Source organism: Patiria miniata, unplaced genomic scaffold (genome assembly GCF_015706575.1).
Source record: "Patiria miniata isolate m_02_andy unplaced genomic scaffold, ASM1570657v1 HiC_scaffold_19, whole genome shotgun sequence".
Classification (NCBI taxonomy): Eukaryota; Metazoa; Echinodermata; class Asteroidea; order Valvatida; family Asterinidae; genus Patiria; species Patiria miniata.
Window position 1 is genome coordinate 8,996,585 of NW_024037057.1, and position 16,932 is coordinate 9,013,516.

General features: G+C 41.2%; 1 protein-coding gene across 1 annotated transcript in view; it reads left to right on the forward strand.

Moving 5' to 3' along the window:
- Window positions 1-16,932, forward strand: part of LOC119725675 — a 40,753-nt gene that overhangs the window by 9,588 nt on the left and 14,233 nt on the right. The window contains exons 3-17 of the mRNA XM_038197197.1: window positions 7,144-7,260; window positions 7,808-7,930; window positions 8,112-8,225; window positions 9,998-10,276; window positions 10,657-10,689; window positions 11,737-12,026; window positions 12,146-12,290; window positions 12,450-12,775; window positions 13,070-13,214; window positions 13,902-14,239; window positions 14,455-14,602; window positions 14,910-15,326; window positions 15,419-15,532; window positions 16,118-16,287; window positions 16,498-16,636. Coding sequence (XP_038053125.1) covers window positions 7,144-7,260; window positions 7,808-7,930; window positions 8,112-8,225; window positions 9,998-10,276; window positions 10,657-10,689; window positions 11,737-12,026; window positions 12,146-12,290; window positions 12,450-12,775; window positions 13,070-13,214; window positions 13,902-14,239; window positions 14,455-14,602; window positions 14,910-15,326; window positions 15,419-15,532; window positions 16,118-16,287; window positions 16,498-16,636 — 2,898 coding nt within the window. The remainder of the gene's footprint in view (window positions 1-7,143; window positions 7,261-7,807; window positions 7,931-8,111; window positions 8,226-9,997; window positions 10,277-10,656; window positions 10,690-11,736; window positions 12,027-12,145; window positions 12,291-12,449; window positions 12,776-13,069; window positions 13,215-13,901; window positions 14,240-14,454; window positions 14,603-14,909; window positions 15,327-15,418; window positions 15,533-16,117; window positions 16,288-16,497; window positions 16,637-16,932) is intronic.

A 16,932-nucleotide genomic window follows, 5' to 3' on the forward strand; every position in this document is an offset into this window, starting at 1 on the left:
TCAAATGGAAATACATGTATAGGCTATCTGTTAGAAATAGATGTATTTTTATTTAACACAATATCTCCATTAGAAAGATATTTGTATTTTAAAAAGAGATATCTCTATTAGAAATACAATGCAGGTACGGATGTCTCTGTTTAAAGTTTCAATGTTAACTTTGCACGCAATCAAATGAGTGCCCAAGTCTCCCCTGCCCAATTACGCTACTTGACGTCGCTGTGTGGATTTTCATCGGGCACACTGGCAGCATTGTCCAACTCACATCAAAGTCTCCAGATTCACTTATGGGGTTTTGTAGTATAATGATACACGGTAGTCCGTGACCAAAAGGCCCTTGACATTCACCGCTGAACGTAAGGTCGCGAGACTTAACGCTCTGTTGAACAACTAGGAATCAGTTATTGTGTTGCCCTGGTTTACCGGTTGCCTTTATAGCAAAGATAACATCAAATTCCGTCCGGACCCAGCATATTATCAATCTTTTTTTTGGCCTTGGCGGCTAAAAGCCTATTCAAGTATCAAAGTGGCCTTCGTATTCTTCGTCGACAAGAAATGCACTTAAGTTTAATCGTCGTCAACACTCTGCGGTACCATTCTAATTTCAATATGTTCTATGATATAATATGCCACGGCCATTGAAAAGATATATACGCGCTACAACTTACTTCTAGTAAAATAAACCAGCAAAACATTTAAAAAGTAAATTTGAAACCTATAAAAGAATACACTCTAAAAACTTTTTAGCAATTAAACACTATCTTGCTATAACTTTGTAAACATGCTTAGATGATATGTGTCCAACTCCTAAACATCAATGTTTAATAGCTAAACACTATCCATCCTTACTCTAAACATATTTAGTATTTAAACATGTTTACAAACTAATAGCAAAAAAGTGTTTAGAAAAGTGTTTAATTGCTAAACAAAGTTTTTGCAGTGTAAATTGTTTTAAAAAATGCATGTGCCAAACATGTTTGTCCACGGACAGCTTTATTCCATCCGCTTGACTTAGACTTACACGTCAACAATAGTGATTTTGGTGGCTTGTATTCAATTAGCATAATATCACTATTGCGAATTTTTAAAGAGTTTTTTCACCACGTATTGCTAAAGAGCTATACTTCACTAAAAAAAAAAACCAGTTCAAGTAAGTTAAGTAAGTAGGTTAAAATTCCTGTCAAAAGTGGGTTTCCTTCTTTTCGCACCACCGTGTATTTGGAACTGTAAAGTCACCTGAAGTGATTCTCCTTTCAAGTTTTCCTTCAAGATTAAAAGCGATACAAATGCCTTGTCACGCTCGATACCCCCTCAAGGCCTAGAATGATCGACAGCCGCCTAATAAACCAAATTGACTTTGCTTTAAAAAAAAAAGTGTTCCTTTTGTTGACTTTCGATTAAATGGACGGTTTTAATATTTATTGATGCTTGTCCGCGCCAAAATGGACTGACTTAGGTCCGTGTTTTAATTTGGCTCCCCATATATGGTTGAAGTCCCTCACGACAGGTTTGGCTGAAACCTCGCGAAGTAGAGCCACGAGTCGGTACAAAAATAGCAAGCAACGTGGGTTCAATTTCTGCTAAGAAGTATTTATTCAGCACAGAATTCGCTAAGAACAGAAAACATTTGCTTTATAGCAAGAACAGATTTTGACCAGCCAAAATGCCATGCAAGTTACATTGCTTGTGACAGGTACTCGGCCGATTTCGGCTTAGTACGTACAACTAAGCAATCTTGTTGGCCTCGCTGCTCCATGAGATTGAGCCCAGCAGTAAGCCATCTCCCGTGATACATCACACGCGGTACCAGATTTATCCCTGTTTACTTCATTGGCGGATCCAGGGGGGTGCTACGGGGGCGTGCGCCCCCCCCCCCCGGCAGTGACCAACATTTTGTAAAATAAGGCAATTTTTCACTCGAATGAGCCGTTGCGCCCCCCCCCCCCCCGGCACGAACCTCTCTGGATCCGCCACTGCACTTCGGACTCTGGTTTCATCAAATCCGCTTGATTTCCCCGTGGGCAGTGTCAAATAGGCTAAGACCTCTTCACAATTACCGCTGTCTCTTTTGCTGTGGAAGTCCATACATTTATTTCAGTCATTTCTACAAGGCTGTCGATACGTGTAAGGCAGTACAGTAAAGACCTATTTATACCTAAGGTATTCCACGCAAGTAAAGAAAATTGAAGGCGCTTGTACAGTTTTGCGCTGCGCGCGCACATTCCGCACGTTAGAAGCAGTGTGCATGTATAATTTTACATCACAATTCTGAGCGATTTGTGCAAGTTATCGCGCAGTGAATATGATTCTGGCCAATCAGTCCAAGGTAATGACGTTTGGAGCTTATCACCCTTTAAAAACCTTTACATATTTTTGCCAAAATGTACAATTTTTACGTGGAGTGCTGTGGCCTCGTGGTCCGGAGCACCGAGCTCGTGGTCTGCCGGTACCGGTTCGAGTCCAGTCTGGGGTTATGGTGCGTGTTCCTAGGCTATACACTTTCACTTTATCACTCATTGCTTCACCGTACCTTGATATATGAGATGGTTATTGTGGTTGATTGTAGCCGCTTTGTGCCGAAATAGTACGGTAGTATACAGAATATCTCCTTGCACAGCAAGGGTGCGAGCAGATTCGGTGATTAATTATGCAAAAAAGACTGCGTCTTGACCTCGAGATTCGGACCATTCAGCGAACGTCTTCTATATCGGGTCTTCGGGAAACCGTTGTTGAATTACAAAACACATGGCATCCAAATTGACCAATTAAAATCTTAGTCCGCATTTCTGATCGAAATGACGTCACAGTTTGTAAAGTCGACTCCGATTGGCTGGCACGCGGGGTCGCATAAAATGTTCATGTTAGCCAGGATATATCAGACGTTCGACCGTGGCTCTGCCGACGTGAATGTTTGACTCTCAGACTAGGCCTACCGATGGCAGCATCGAGTTGTAAACTCCCGGTCCCCGGGGAGCTCAGATCATATTTGGAATGTTTCATTGGCCCAATGATCAGGGCTTATAGTGCAATGAATCGCCTTGATCTTAGTCAAAAGCGCTATATAAGTATCTGTTATTATTATTATTACACTTATTCATATTATTTTAACTGCGCGATGTGCAAATAAACGCCATTGGAAAGAAATTTGGCGCCGCTGTGCACTTTCATTACACATCAGCGTGAAAATGTGATTCTCTGCAGTATTTGAGACTGTCTTGATTTCCTTAGTGATCGATTGCTGTATTGTTCTTGCCTGCAAAAGTGTTATTAAACTGCGAAGTGCGAGCACGGCAGGCCTACGTGTGACTGTTATGAAAATATGCCCGCTGAATTCATCAGGGTATTCAATCTTGAATTTGTACAAAACAGATCGTTATGAACGTTTCATGACGGATATTAAAATATGTAAAGGATTACTTTTTTGATATCCAGCCTGCCAACGTTAAACTCCAAAGACGGTAAATTTTATATTTATCAAGTAATCGTTTAGAGGTTTTTTTTTACCCTAACCCCCTAGTAGTTCCTCAGGACTACCTGCTCAATCCAACAGAGTCCAACCGGACTTTCCTGCTCAATCCACTGTGCATTATTTTCAGTTGTCTGCTGAGTCCAACATGGCGTCCAAAATGGCGCTATAATACGGTTCAGTTGCCTGCTGAATCCAACGTTTTGCATCAGGAATATGTACACTAGGGGCTTACTGATCAATCCAACAGGCTCCATCGGGTATATATGACTGATACTCAACTAAAACAACGAAAACGTTTACTTCCCAATATTTTTTCTGAATATTATAATCAAAGAGTTTTCCAAATGGAGAATCAGCGACGTAGAAATGTTCATATTTGATTGATATTCCTATTCAGATCGACGAGTGGTACATGTATACTTTCCACGAGCTGTCTGGGTGCCTGGTTCGAATCAGTTGTAGCATGAATTTAGGACTCTATATGAAATATGGACTAATTGGTAGTGTTGTTGCGCATGCCTAGGCGATGACAATTAGGAGGGTGACCGGTCACGTAATGGGTTTAGTCTGATTTTCATAGGATTCCGATTTTCGTATGACATCGGCACTCGTTGCAACTGCCCGTAGTTAAGGGATATCGTCGTTCAATTCTTGTTTTGATGATGAAGGATTTTCGGTGGTTTTGTTCCCATAAATAAAACGAATAGTTACGCAACTGTCTTCTCACAATCGGGCTTCTTAAATTACAAGACTCAATTCACTTTCAAGGGTTCTTGATTCGACTCCTCATTAAAAATAAAGCGACTGTCATTTAGTTTTTGCATAACGTACTAAATATGGAGCCACATCAGAAACAATCCATACAGAAAAAGTTACCATTGCTGGTAGCCGGTAAATTAAAAATGAATCAATATTTATTAAGTAATGCCGAAGAGCTTGGCAATTTATATATCTTCTTCGTCGACGGATACTAATGAAATACATGTACTATTCGCGATGACCACAATCACAAGACGTTACTGACGTGTACCGCGCTCTCGCGCACTTCACACGCGCGCAAGCTTTCTTGAGAACGGTATTAGTGGAATGAGCGTGGAATGCGCTAGTAAATGTGACGTCATTGAAGTGGCTTGTTTAGCCAATGGACGCTAGTAATCAGTGGTGCGTGCGCGTGTATGACGCAGTCACTTACGAAGTGCGCGCGTTCGACATGCGCGCAGTAGGAGTGCCTGACTTTTTCTAATCGTAGCTGTCTATTTAGTTTATAGATTGGAGTTGCAGTTGCGACCTACCCATGTTTACAATGCGCTGAGCTCCGTGCAACTTCAATTATCGTCTTCCCTCATTTATCAAAAGAAAAGTATAGGGCATCCCCTTCAGTGACAGCAGATCTTTTTAATTGTTCCCCCTTTTTTTCTTGTTCTTCTTCTTCTTTTTTTTTTTTGGGGGGGGGAATGGAACAAGCTCGACCATCAAACCTAATTAATTGAAGAACGCGAAAAAAATATGCCTTGCATTGCTGATTGCTACATCAATCACTGAATTGAACAGGTTGCAACCGAAGCCAAGAATGATTGCATTTTCTTGAGTTAGACGCATAGCCTTGAATAACAAATTAATAGCCTTTTGGAAAAGCAATATATACTCCCGTCTTTGGGTATACCAGCACAATGTCTGTTTCGTATTGTGTTTGCATTGCTATGTCGCACAACATTGACGTTCTAGAAATATGGTTTCACATTGGAAACGTCATTCAAAATAAAGACTTCATCCAGCTTAAATTTAAAGATTATCTTGAGCACGAACCCTTATATTGATGCATACCGAGAATTTGTGTTACTAAAGTGACTGTTATTAGGCCTAGTTTTCTACGATAAAAATACTCAGGCCGTCCATACCTAAAAAACGCGAATTCTCGAAATATTCATGACTTTGGTTATAGTTTGGGGTATTTGTATTGCAGTACCATCAGGGAGGTTTAGGATTACAATGTAGCGTCGGTAGACTAACGCGGAGGCGGATTATGTCACCTCTTGCAGTAATGTGTGTACCTCATACAGAATCACGCACGTTTCCGCATATTGGTAACGTCGTTCAGTAAATATGTTGCCCTATGGGACTCTAGAAGCTGCCACATTTGGAACACAGTCTCATGTTTGTTTAACCTGTTTTTCCCTTGTTCACGCTCCCTGGAAATTCGATTCTTGAGATGGATTATTGGAATTTGACAAATTGACAGTTATGTGTATCAAATTCTGATGTATACCTCGATGTTTTGCAGAGCAGGTATTTTTTTCAGCGAATTCCTTGTTGTTCTGTTACGGTTGGTTGCTGCTTGCATTGTACACCCACCATGTTTTCCCTTGTGTGAAGAAATTCGTACAAGCACAAATTAAGACTAGAATTTGCTTAATGGCAGTCTGATACACCTTTTATGGCTCTTCGTGTCTTGTACTTATATGAAAAGAGACTGATCTTTTCATATACATGTACTTTGTGTAAGATCCTCCACAATTACGACAGATTTTCATACCAGTAAAATAAAACGTGAAATTAGTATTGGCATAACGGCCGGTAAGCCTACGTCCCTAAGTTGGCGTGCAACGGTGTGATGAACCTTGAACAATATGCTGGCATGCTCATTCAAATCCCATAAAATCTCTTATTCGGCTTGAATAAGATCTTTGCACTATTAAACCAGGTATTTATACCCGTAAAACAATGAAATATCTGTGTGCGTCATAACACATTGGAGTCTGGCCGTAATAATTTTTTATTAGGCATCGAAAAGAATATACTGCAAAGTTGGTGGTGTACAAATTAGACCGGTTCGTGTCAACAACACCAATTGTTTGCATTTGAAAAAGTCTGGTTGTCTGAAGTTTTTTCTTCTTCATTTGAAGTGTGAGTTCGAATTACAAATTGCAACCGTTTCAGCGGTTACACCTCTATGTTCCGACACCCCTATGTTCCGACTGCACATATTCCTATTCCTAACCCTAACCCTAACCATAACCCCAACCCTAACCCTAACCGGGAGTAACACAATCTAGGTTGTCGGATAACCTAACCCTAACCCTAACCCTAACCCTAACCGGGAGTAACACAATCTAGGTTGTCGGAACATAGAGCAGTCACCGTTTCAGCAGGCACGCCTTTTGGCTAACATCTTTGTGGGATGAAAACCCGCTTCCCATCTGATCTCAGAAATGTGATGACTGTTTTTGTTTGTCAATATTGGTATGGTAGTAGTTAAGTCTGTCACGAGCCAAGAGTTTATGGCCGGAGTTTATTTCCAGGCGTGAAACGACTGAGAATATTTCAATTCCCCCCGGATGGAATGCCAGTCCATCGCAGGTTACTCCCCAGCTAATGCTGGTACCATTCATACTGCTGGGTGAGAGAGACAATAGGGGTGAAGTGGCTTGCATAAGGACACAACATATAGCCATCAATTGGATTCGAACCACTGACTCTGTGACACTGAGTCACGAACCATAACCACTAAGTAGTATTATAACAGTAAAGAATTCATGCTTAATATTACATGCAAAGGTTTGACTCAATCGGGCAGGCGGCGTTTGGGCGTATATGGCCATAGTATTCCACGGCATGTACTGTTCAGTCCGTGCTTATGCTAAACTATAACTGTTCTTATCTTTGGTTTATCTCAGACTTGGTAGAAAACTACTGCCGATCGATTGGAAACGGATCTAGAGGCCCACAGTGTTACTACGTAAACAAAGACGGCATAATCGAGCTTGAATATTGCCGTGTGCCTCCGTGTAATGGTAAGCTGCAACCGGCAACAGAAGTTAACTTAACTTAGTACCTAAAACCTGATTCTATAACTTCATTTAGTTGGCAAACTAGTTAGGGGCCTCCATAGGAGGATATATAAACTCCCTTCAGACGTCACTCTTTAACAAAAAAAAAATTGTTCAGATGTTGGCAAAGAGGTTACTACACACTCCATAAATCCCGAGTTAGATTTTAACCGGGGCTTTGTTGAGCGTATAATTATGAGCAGCGCCACCTAGTGTCAGACTGAACTCAGTAGTGGGACCCTGAAGAGCGCCCCCTCGTGTCAGATGATGCCTTCACCAAATTTATATAATGATCACCTTCCTATTTGTTTTTGCATGTAATCCATCATGAGCAACGAAAACAGTTTGAATGAATATAAAAGACAATATAAAATAACTTAATCGACTACACCGATTTTTACCTTCATATTACGATTTTCCCGAAGAGGAATACATTATTTTCTCTGTGACACCGTAGTGTGAGGGGAATTTATTTAATTATTGTCATTGGTCATTTCTTTTTACCGTATAGCTCATGCAGGCTGTATGAATGGCACCGGCTCCGCATACAGGGGCACCGCCATGTACACGATTTCTGGATATTCGTGTATGAATTGGAACGAGACGACAAACAATGACACCGATTCTGACGCAGGTAAGATACCAAAACAAATAAAACCATGAAAAACATTTTTTTCTATCCAAATCGCAATTTAAACTGGGATAGTGGGAGCAACATTATTGTCCTCATCATTCAGTTCATCAGCATCGTCACAGCCACGGCCATGACTTCAATTTGAGTTATAATTTTGTCCATTTTTTCCCTCTTTGTTCAGGTTTTGAGAAAAACTTCTGTCGAAACCCGGACAACAGTTCCAGTCCATGGTGTTATTTTATGGATCCAGAAACCAACACAACACAACGAGATTTCTGCGGCGTTATTCCTCAATGTAAGTGCTCGTAGTGCTACCAATCAGATGAAGTTTTGATACATAAGCGATGCGGGAAAATATTCAGCATTAATTCCTCAACTGTTAACTTTCTCACTTGTGCATTGACATTAGTCCATCTATTGCCAAGAAATTCCCGACGAATGTGAAAATTTTGACTTCAGAGCTCACGAAATGTACAGTAAAGCCAGAGTTTCGAAGTTCCGTATGCCCCGTTTCTCGTCGAATTTCGTTTGGTCTCAGCAAATTTGTAATTTTTTACATTATTCGTCACCGTTTTGGCGAATTTTGTATTTCACTGTCTGAACAAACATTCGAGATAATCGCGAGTAAAGTCCTTTTTTCATTTAACAATTTGAAATTTAAAGAGGCATAAAATATGCAAGATTTTAGGTATCAGAGGAAAAAAGAGATTCTAATCTTCCTTAATGCAGCAAACTTTAAGAAAAATAGGAGATTAGTGTAGCATAATTAATCAATTAAGAAAAGTGGCTGTTCGTGAAAACGAAAAAAAACCGACCAATTAGCTAATTCGCCTCTTAGTGAAAACGCTAGAGTTAGTAGGCGCAGATTTCGCACTACTGCGGTCTGAGTCAATGCATTTTTTGTACAGTACGCGCAGATTTTGCCCCACTGCGCGTGCGCCTTAAACTTCGCCCCTTCGTGAAAACGTTTTATTGCACGCGCATGAAATTCGCACGCCCCGTGATAACGCTTCATTGTAATACAATGTATTTATTTACTAAAAATGTTTTAATACCGTAGAAACGTGCGGAAATTCGCTCCTTCATGAAAACGCAAAACGGCACTTGTGGCAAATTCGCCCATTCGTTAATTAGGTTAATCGGGATTTTAATTAAGTTTTTGAAAGTAAAGCCTCACAAGGCTGTAGATATCAAATATTTATTCATTTTCACCAAAAAACCCCACAAATTTCGAAAAACAGACGATTTTCATGAAATTCGCCTCTTCGTAAAAAAGGGTGACGTATATTGTATGACGAGATCTTAGTTTCCTCTAAAAAAAGGACCTCCCATTTATCAAAATTGTACCTTTCAATTCCAAGCAACAGATCACGAATGAAACAGTTCAAGATGTCCTCTCCTGTGTCATTCTTGCTTGCCTTTATCAATTAACCTTTTCCAAATGTCGACCTTTCCAGTTGATCGAGTACTTTAGGGCTTTACTATTATTGACTGGGAAATCCATTACCCATCTAAATAAATTGAAGTCCTCGCTATTGTCTCCGACTAACACCTGTTTTCAGATCCGAAGTACTTAAACAGTGTCAAAACAGGTGTCACCTTTAACTTAAACTGCATTGGTGGGCCATATTCAATTTGACGTTATATATGCTATACTGCATTGTCTCAGATTCAAGCACTTAAAGAAACACTTAACCACTTAACGGAAGTGCAGCATTTCAGCGTCGAGAGTTATTTTCACTTGACGTTTTGGGGGATGTCACATCACATTTGGTTGCGGATTGTCGTCCTGATTTTGTGGTTGACACCTTGCCAGATAAAGGGATGCCTTTGCTTAGTTCAATATTTCGTGTGTTTGACGGGGGAACACTGGTCGCTGTTGGGTTCCCAGATTGTAGATTGTGGCAATCATTTGTCGTTTCCCAAATTTCACTAAAGAGCATTTTCCTTTTTAATTTTTGATATGGATCTAAAAATATCGGTTTTGCTGTGTCGATTTAATACGGCCTAAGGCAGCAAATAGCGAAAAAGAATCATGCAGGGATGTTGGGATTATATTTCTTGAAGGTTCGACGAACGCTCTGACGATGTTCACTCGAAGCCTTGGGGTTTACATCAAGGGCTACAACCGGAAGTACGTCACGGGTTTCGACATCACGGCCGAGCAGTGCGCCCTCTCGTGTCTGGACGAGACCGGCTTTGTCTGTCGCTCCTTCGAGTATCGTGAGAAGTGGCTGCACACTGACCGGAAGTGCATACTGACCAACGAGAGCCTGTATTCCTTAGACCAGAGCGATGATCCGACAACGGGATTTGCAGTCGATCTCTTCACCAGGATTGATACAGGTATTTGTGGTGTATGAACGGAACTACTTTCGGTATAATGCATATTCATGTGACCTTTGACCCACAACTTTTCAGAGTGCATGGAACACTCCTATGCGGCAAGCTTATGCCTAAATGCACAGTAAAATAATTCTTTGTCTGCTAAAATCTATAAACAATTCATCTGAAGTACATTTTTCTCAACAGCCAAATCAAAATAGGCTCTAATATGTAAAATGCTCCGGATAGTATGGGGATTATGAACGCCATATTAATTTTGTGGAAAGTTAGCAGAATGCTTCTGTGTCGATTACAACATACATGTTACAACGGGCTATGTGCGTTTAATGGGAAAAACAATCACTCAGGAACTGAATTCCTTTGTTTTGTTTTTTTTTCAGTCTGTGACGCCTATCGCACAACATCGTTTCCAGGTAAGAGCATAAATTACATAGGGAGATAGAATTATAGATATTTGTACTAAATATTAACTAAAATGTTAATTATAAAATTGTGAATTACCATCGTCTTACAAAAAGTACGGCAGATAAGTGATGGGATTGTGCATTCGACGATACAATCATGGCATTGGCACACAGAACTTGTCGCGTCATGAGAAAGATTATTGGCTATAGGGCCATCGCAGACTTGTCTTTTGAGGGAAAAAAAAGATATAGGTAGAATAACAAGCAATGACAGCCATTTTTGAAAAAAATTTAAAACTGCTTGTTAGGCAAAAAAACAAATATTCGGTCTCTGGTCAGACCAAAGTTCCGGAATTGACGCGGTCACGCGGCTTTTTTTTTTTTTTTTTTGCTTTTGTGCTTTTGTTTGTTTTCTTCAGGCTTGGATTGTACAGACAAGGTGGATACTATTTTGCTTTTTTGGTGTCCTCATGTACATTGGTGTCCTCCATAATTTGCCTTGGTGCTTTCGATTATTTGCCTTGGTGCAATTTCCCATTCCTTGGTGCTTTTTTGGTAAAAAAAATTTGAGGAGGTGCGGAAATAGAGGGCGCTGTTGGAGCTACCGCGGAACATTTTGGGAAAAAAAAGATCGACGCGCATGATTAAAATCGACGCGCGCGCTGACCAGAGACCGACTTATTATTTTTTTTTGGCCTTATTGTACCGATAATTTTAAAATAACATGCGATGGCCCTATAGCCAAATGTCTTTCTCCAGACATACTCTGACTGTGTGCCAAAGGCCGCGCTGGTATCATCAAAGGTACATTTCGCCCAAATTTCTTCTATTTGCCCCCATTTAAGTGTTCATTGCTTTCTTCGCTTGCGCCTCGGAGTATTCGAAAGGTGAACCCGCAAAAATTAAAATAAAACTAGAAAAATGGATTTTGCAGTGGAAGTTTGTCATAAAATGCATCAATAAATCATGTTAAAAAACAAGAACCACCAGTGATATCAACAATACAGTCGAAGTTTTATCATAATTAGCCTACTGCACTTTGTATTCATCCTGCAGAATCTTGCCCTCTTCCCTTATCGGAGAATTTAAATGTGACGGCTTCAAGCGTGTACAACGAATCACACTACGACCCGGCCGATGCCATTCTGCATGCCGACTCTTGGTGGCGTCCTACCACCGATTCAAACACGGAGTGGCTGCAGGTGACCTTCGGTTCCCGGATGTTCGTCACGGCCGTGGGTGTCCAGGGCGGCGGGGAGAGGGCGCCCTTCTGGGTCAAACGTTTCAACGTGAGCTACAGTCAAGATGGCCGCCTGTGGTGGTATACACAATACGATTCAGAATTCGTAAGTGTTGAGAGCTGATTAGCGAGAATTCCTAGGTAGTTTTGTACACTGATTTGTATAGGGCCTAATCAGACTTTATTTAAAAGTATTCTTTTAACCAATCAGATTTCTCCTTCCAGGGCTACCGAGCTAATGGCGAGGCAAGCTGTGTCAACACTGTGATACTTTCTCCACCAATCAGAGCCAAGATCGTCAGGATAATCCCAACTCAATGGAAAGGTCATATTACCATGCGCGTCGCTGTGTTCGGCTGTCTTGATGATGGTATGCACTTTTAACATGTGCTCTGTTTAATATGAATATACCATTTTTTTGTAGATTAGACCCATAGCTTTTGCATCGTCGGATACCTTTTAATATCTGACCCGAGTTTAAACAAATTGGTAAAAAAGATTCCATCGTTTTCCGGCATTTTTTGTTCAGACTGCGACATGTCAGCTGGAATGGTGGACGGATCCCTGCATGACGGTCGAATCACAGCGTCTTCGTATTCTGTGTCCGGCCACGCCCCTCACACCGCAAGACTTGACCCCTACAGTGCTCGTGGTTCATCCGGCTGGAATCCATTCACCTCTGACCCAGGCCAGTGGATAAGGGTAGAGTTCCAGCGGGAACGCGTGGTCCATACTATTGTGACACAGGGGTGTGGAGAAGCGAAGGGTTGGGTCACCTCTTACAGCATGGAATATTCAACTAATGAAGAAGAACTAGGCCTAACGAAGTACCTAGATGGGGACGGCAGTTTAAAGGTGATGCATACATTTTTGTAATCGTATTCGAAAGAAATTTACATGTGTTACACAAAATCTTGTCATTCGCGTCGGATGTTTGAAAGAAGGTCGTTAGACCAAAACAAACGCGTAAAAAGTCATCATATTAAAGTTTTCTGGTAATATATAATACCTTTCATTTTGGTTAACATTTCACCTCAAGGGGCTACGTCATTCTGACGTAATTAACAGTTAAGGCATCTGCTGCCACCAAGCGGTGCCCATGTGCAAGCCTCTCCCTGTAGTTGCTGAAGGTACGAACTTTCCTTTCAGATATTCCAAGCCAATTACGACGGGTACAGTCTGGTGAGAAACAGGCTTGAGCGTCATCTCGTCATGCGGGCAATAGTCATATATCCCACGACGTGGAAGGGGTATATTTGCCTTCGTGTAGACTTCGTTGGTTGCCCTCACAACAGTAAGTAACAGAAGACGATGACAACAAATCTACATGCACAACTTAACCAAAACCCTAACCACTTTGCTGATATAAGATTTGAGGCTTTGCATGGTGGGGTATCGGTATCGTTTCGGTTTGCGGTAACACCATGTGGTAATAACTACTGCTTAGAAGATATTAGTTCTGAAAAGAACTTGTCCTGCTTATTATCAACTTTGCTAAGTAGTTTTTTGTTCTGTTAAGGACAGTCCTGCTGTAAGTTCTAAACGAACTTGTCTTTGGTCTCAACGTTTCAACTAGCCTGCTCTAGGACTGTTCTTAACAGAACCAAAAACTACTTAGCAAAGTTGATAATAAGCAGGACAAGTTCTTTTCAGAACTAATATCTTCTAAGCAGTAGTTATTACCACATGGTGTTACCACTTTGCTGATTCCTTCAAGTGCGAGTGAACCAGCTTTTATTTTCTGTGGGGCGCCCGTAAGCAATAAAATCGGACAACGTTTGGCTAAATGCCAAGATATCGTGTGGCTGTTTTGTGTGAATTGCATGGTTACGAAAGACATTTTCTGTAAGAAGTTTGGTATGAAAGTGAACATATTTGCATTGTCCTATTATTAAGTAGGATAAAATAATGTTTCAGTTTTTCAAACTTGGTTTAATTGCAGCTTTAATACTGTTATTGTGCGATTCTCCTGTACATATAGCTTGCAATCGGCGTCTAGGTATGGAATCTGGTGTAATCGCTGACTACCAACTATCGGCTTCTACTGTCTACCTGACTAGCGTGCCTCAGTTAGCGCGTTTACATCTCTCGCCAGACGACGATAACCTTTCGAGCGGCTGCTGGCGACCGTCACTCGAACTACCCGAGGAATGGTTACAGGTTGACCTCCTGACCTTTCACACAGTGACCGGGGTCATTACCCAGGGGATCGGCCAGCCCTCTAAAGACCGATGGGTGATGACATATTTGATTAAATACGAGAGTCAGGAATCAGACGACACTTGGAGGCACTACACAAGCTTGGATGGGACAAATGCGGTACGGATTTTTTTTTTTTAATAAAATAAAATCTAAAAAAATGTGTAATGATATAATTTTGCTGTGTTGATCTCTGGCTTTGCGCTGCACACGAAATCTCGACATTGATTGAAACTGGCCAGGAGGTTTATCAATTTTATATCAGATGTGTTGTCAAAAATTAATCCTTCTAACAGACTCAATGGATGTAAAAGATAATGCATTAATTTCCACAGATCTTAGTGGGCAATGTGGACAGCAATACGGAAAGTCGGACAATTTTTCAGCGATCATTTGTCACCAAAAAGGTTCGCATTGTTCCAAATTCCTGGTACAACACTCTCCCGTGCATGCGTGTAGAAATACTAGGCTGTCCTCTCCAAGGTAAGGCCATTCTATTTTCTTTCTGAAACAATTTCTCTGAATAATTCCTGAAATAATCTGGCGTTAAGTTGTAGCCCCAGAGCCTTTAAAAGCTTACAGCCTACATCGGAAAAAAAATACTCGGATAAGAAGTTACACTCCGTGTGCTTCTGCAGGATGCATATAAAATCAATTTCACTTTGCTAACCGTTATCTCGTACAAATGTACATTCAATTCCCCCAAACGAAATTTGCTTCAGAAAAACAGTACAGTGGTTGTGCCGCAGAAGGCTTCTAAAAAAAAAAAACTCTCTCGATTCTTTATCAGAGGTTGGTGAAATTTGCGGTGAGGGCGCTGTTCAATTCAATGGTTCTTGCATCGGATCTGTGAACAACAAGCGGAGCGACGCCTGTGACGTCATCTTTGCTGAGGGCGCCAGACTCCTCAAGATCACATCCCGGGCCTCTCAGGACTTCATCGCGCAGAATTTCCAGGCACTTCGCATTGAGCATGTGTCAGAGTACATCATTGGTCTGAAGCCAGACACGCGCAACGCCTCGGCCAATCAGCTGTTCCGTTGGTGGGACGGCACCCCGATGACGTATCAGAACTTCTTCAGTGTCGACAACGTCTTTGACGATGGGGAGGAACTCTGCGTCGCCATCGATATTGCCAGTAGGTTCAGATGGCGGATAGTTGAATGTGGAGAGACTCAACACTACCATGCCACGATGTGTCAAAAAGGTAGGTTGCATAACATTTATCGTTTGAAATTCGCGGCACAATGTTAAATCTTAATCATATATCACGTCATTGTTTTTAACGTCTCTCTTCAGATATAAATGAGTGTTCTCGTCTTGGGGTTTGCCCCTCTACCTGTGAGAACATACCCGGTGGCTACTACTGCACATGCCCACAGGGTTACTTCTACAAAAATGACGAATGCCATGGTAATATCTCGCTGCATGTTATCTTAGGCCAAAAAAAAAAAAAATCGGTCTCTGGTCAGACCAAAGTTCCGGAATTGACGCGGCCAAAGTTCCGGAATTGACGCGGCCACGCGGCTTTTTTTTTTTTTTTTTTTTGCCTTTTTTGTCTTTTTTTTCTTCAAGCTTGGATTGTACAGACAAGGTGGGTACTATTTTGCTTTTTTGGTGTCCTCATGTACATTAATGTCCTCCATAATTTGCCTTGGTGCTTTCGATCATTTGCCTTGGTGCAATTTCCCATTCCTTGGTACTCTTTGGTAAAAAAAAATTGAGGAGGTGCGGAAATAGAGGGCGCTGTTGGAGCTACCGCGGAACATTTTGGAAAAAAAAAAGATCGACGCGCATGATTAAAATCGACGCGCGCGCTGACCAGAGACCGACTTATTTTTTTTTTTGGCCTTACTATATTTTTTTTCAGTAAAGTAGTTGGTGTAGGATTTTAGATTGCATTTGGTTGGCGTAATATTCAGAATTATTTGTGTTACCTTTTCGCGTTATACCTCGTTAATCCGATTTAAGTATGGTGATTTTTTTAATCTCTTCCAGAAATATGCAGCCAGCTTGATTTAGACAACTCGGATTCAACGGTGGTGCAAGGTGGACAAGCGTTTTGTCTTATTCTTCCCACTGGGAATGAAAGCCGACTTGAAGCTGAGGCTACGTGCGACACTTTCTTCAGCAACGTGACAGAAATTAACGAATTATCTCAATTAGAGGTTAACGTTTATTTGAATGACTTAATACTTGGTTAATCTAACTTTTATCCAAAAAAAACCATTCGTCGAATGCTTAGGTATCAGTGTGCTTACAGAATTATATCTACAGTTTTCATGACAAACTTTTTTTGCCATTTAAGTGTTTAACTGTTTAGTATCTAAAAACACTGAGATATTTATTTAGTAATATTTGTCCCCTTTTGCAATTAGTTATCGCACAAGATATGGATAAATGGTATAAGTGACAGTGACACCGACGACTGTTCCGTGGCCAGAGTGAATAACGATTCGACTTTGGAAATCTTGGAAGAGAATTGCAACGAGACTTTTCCGTTTGTTTGCACAAGAGGTACAAATGAAGAGTTAACCTTCCGAGCAGCCCAACGGTAGTTTAATAGTCCACGTACATTTTCCAAATATGGGCATAATTTTTTTTCAATGGGCCAATTAGGCCAAGCTTCGATGTAATCCTCACCCCTACTATACACCACAAGCCTGTAGACTCCCATTGGCCAGACCCCTAGCCACTCCGGAGTAAGGAGTGTTGAAAGACAGAAGCCAAGATGGCGCCCAATGCCTTTGTGCAGTAATGGGAGATCTTAGTGGCCAACCCCTAAGTGCCGCCGATCCCTTCGAGTCAACCCT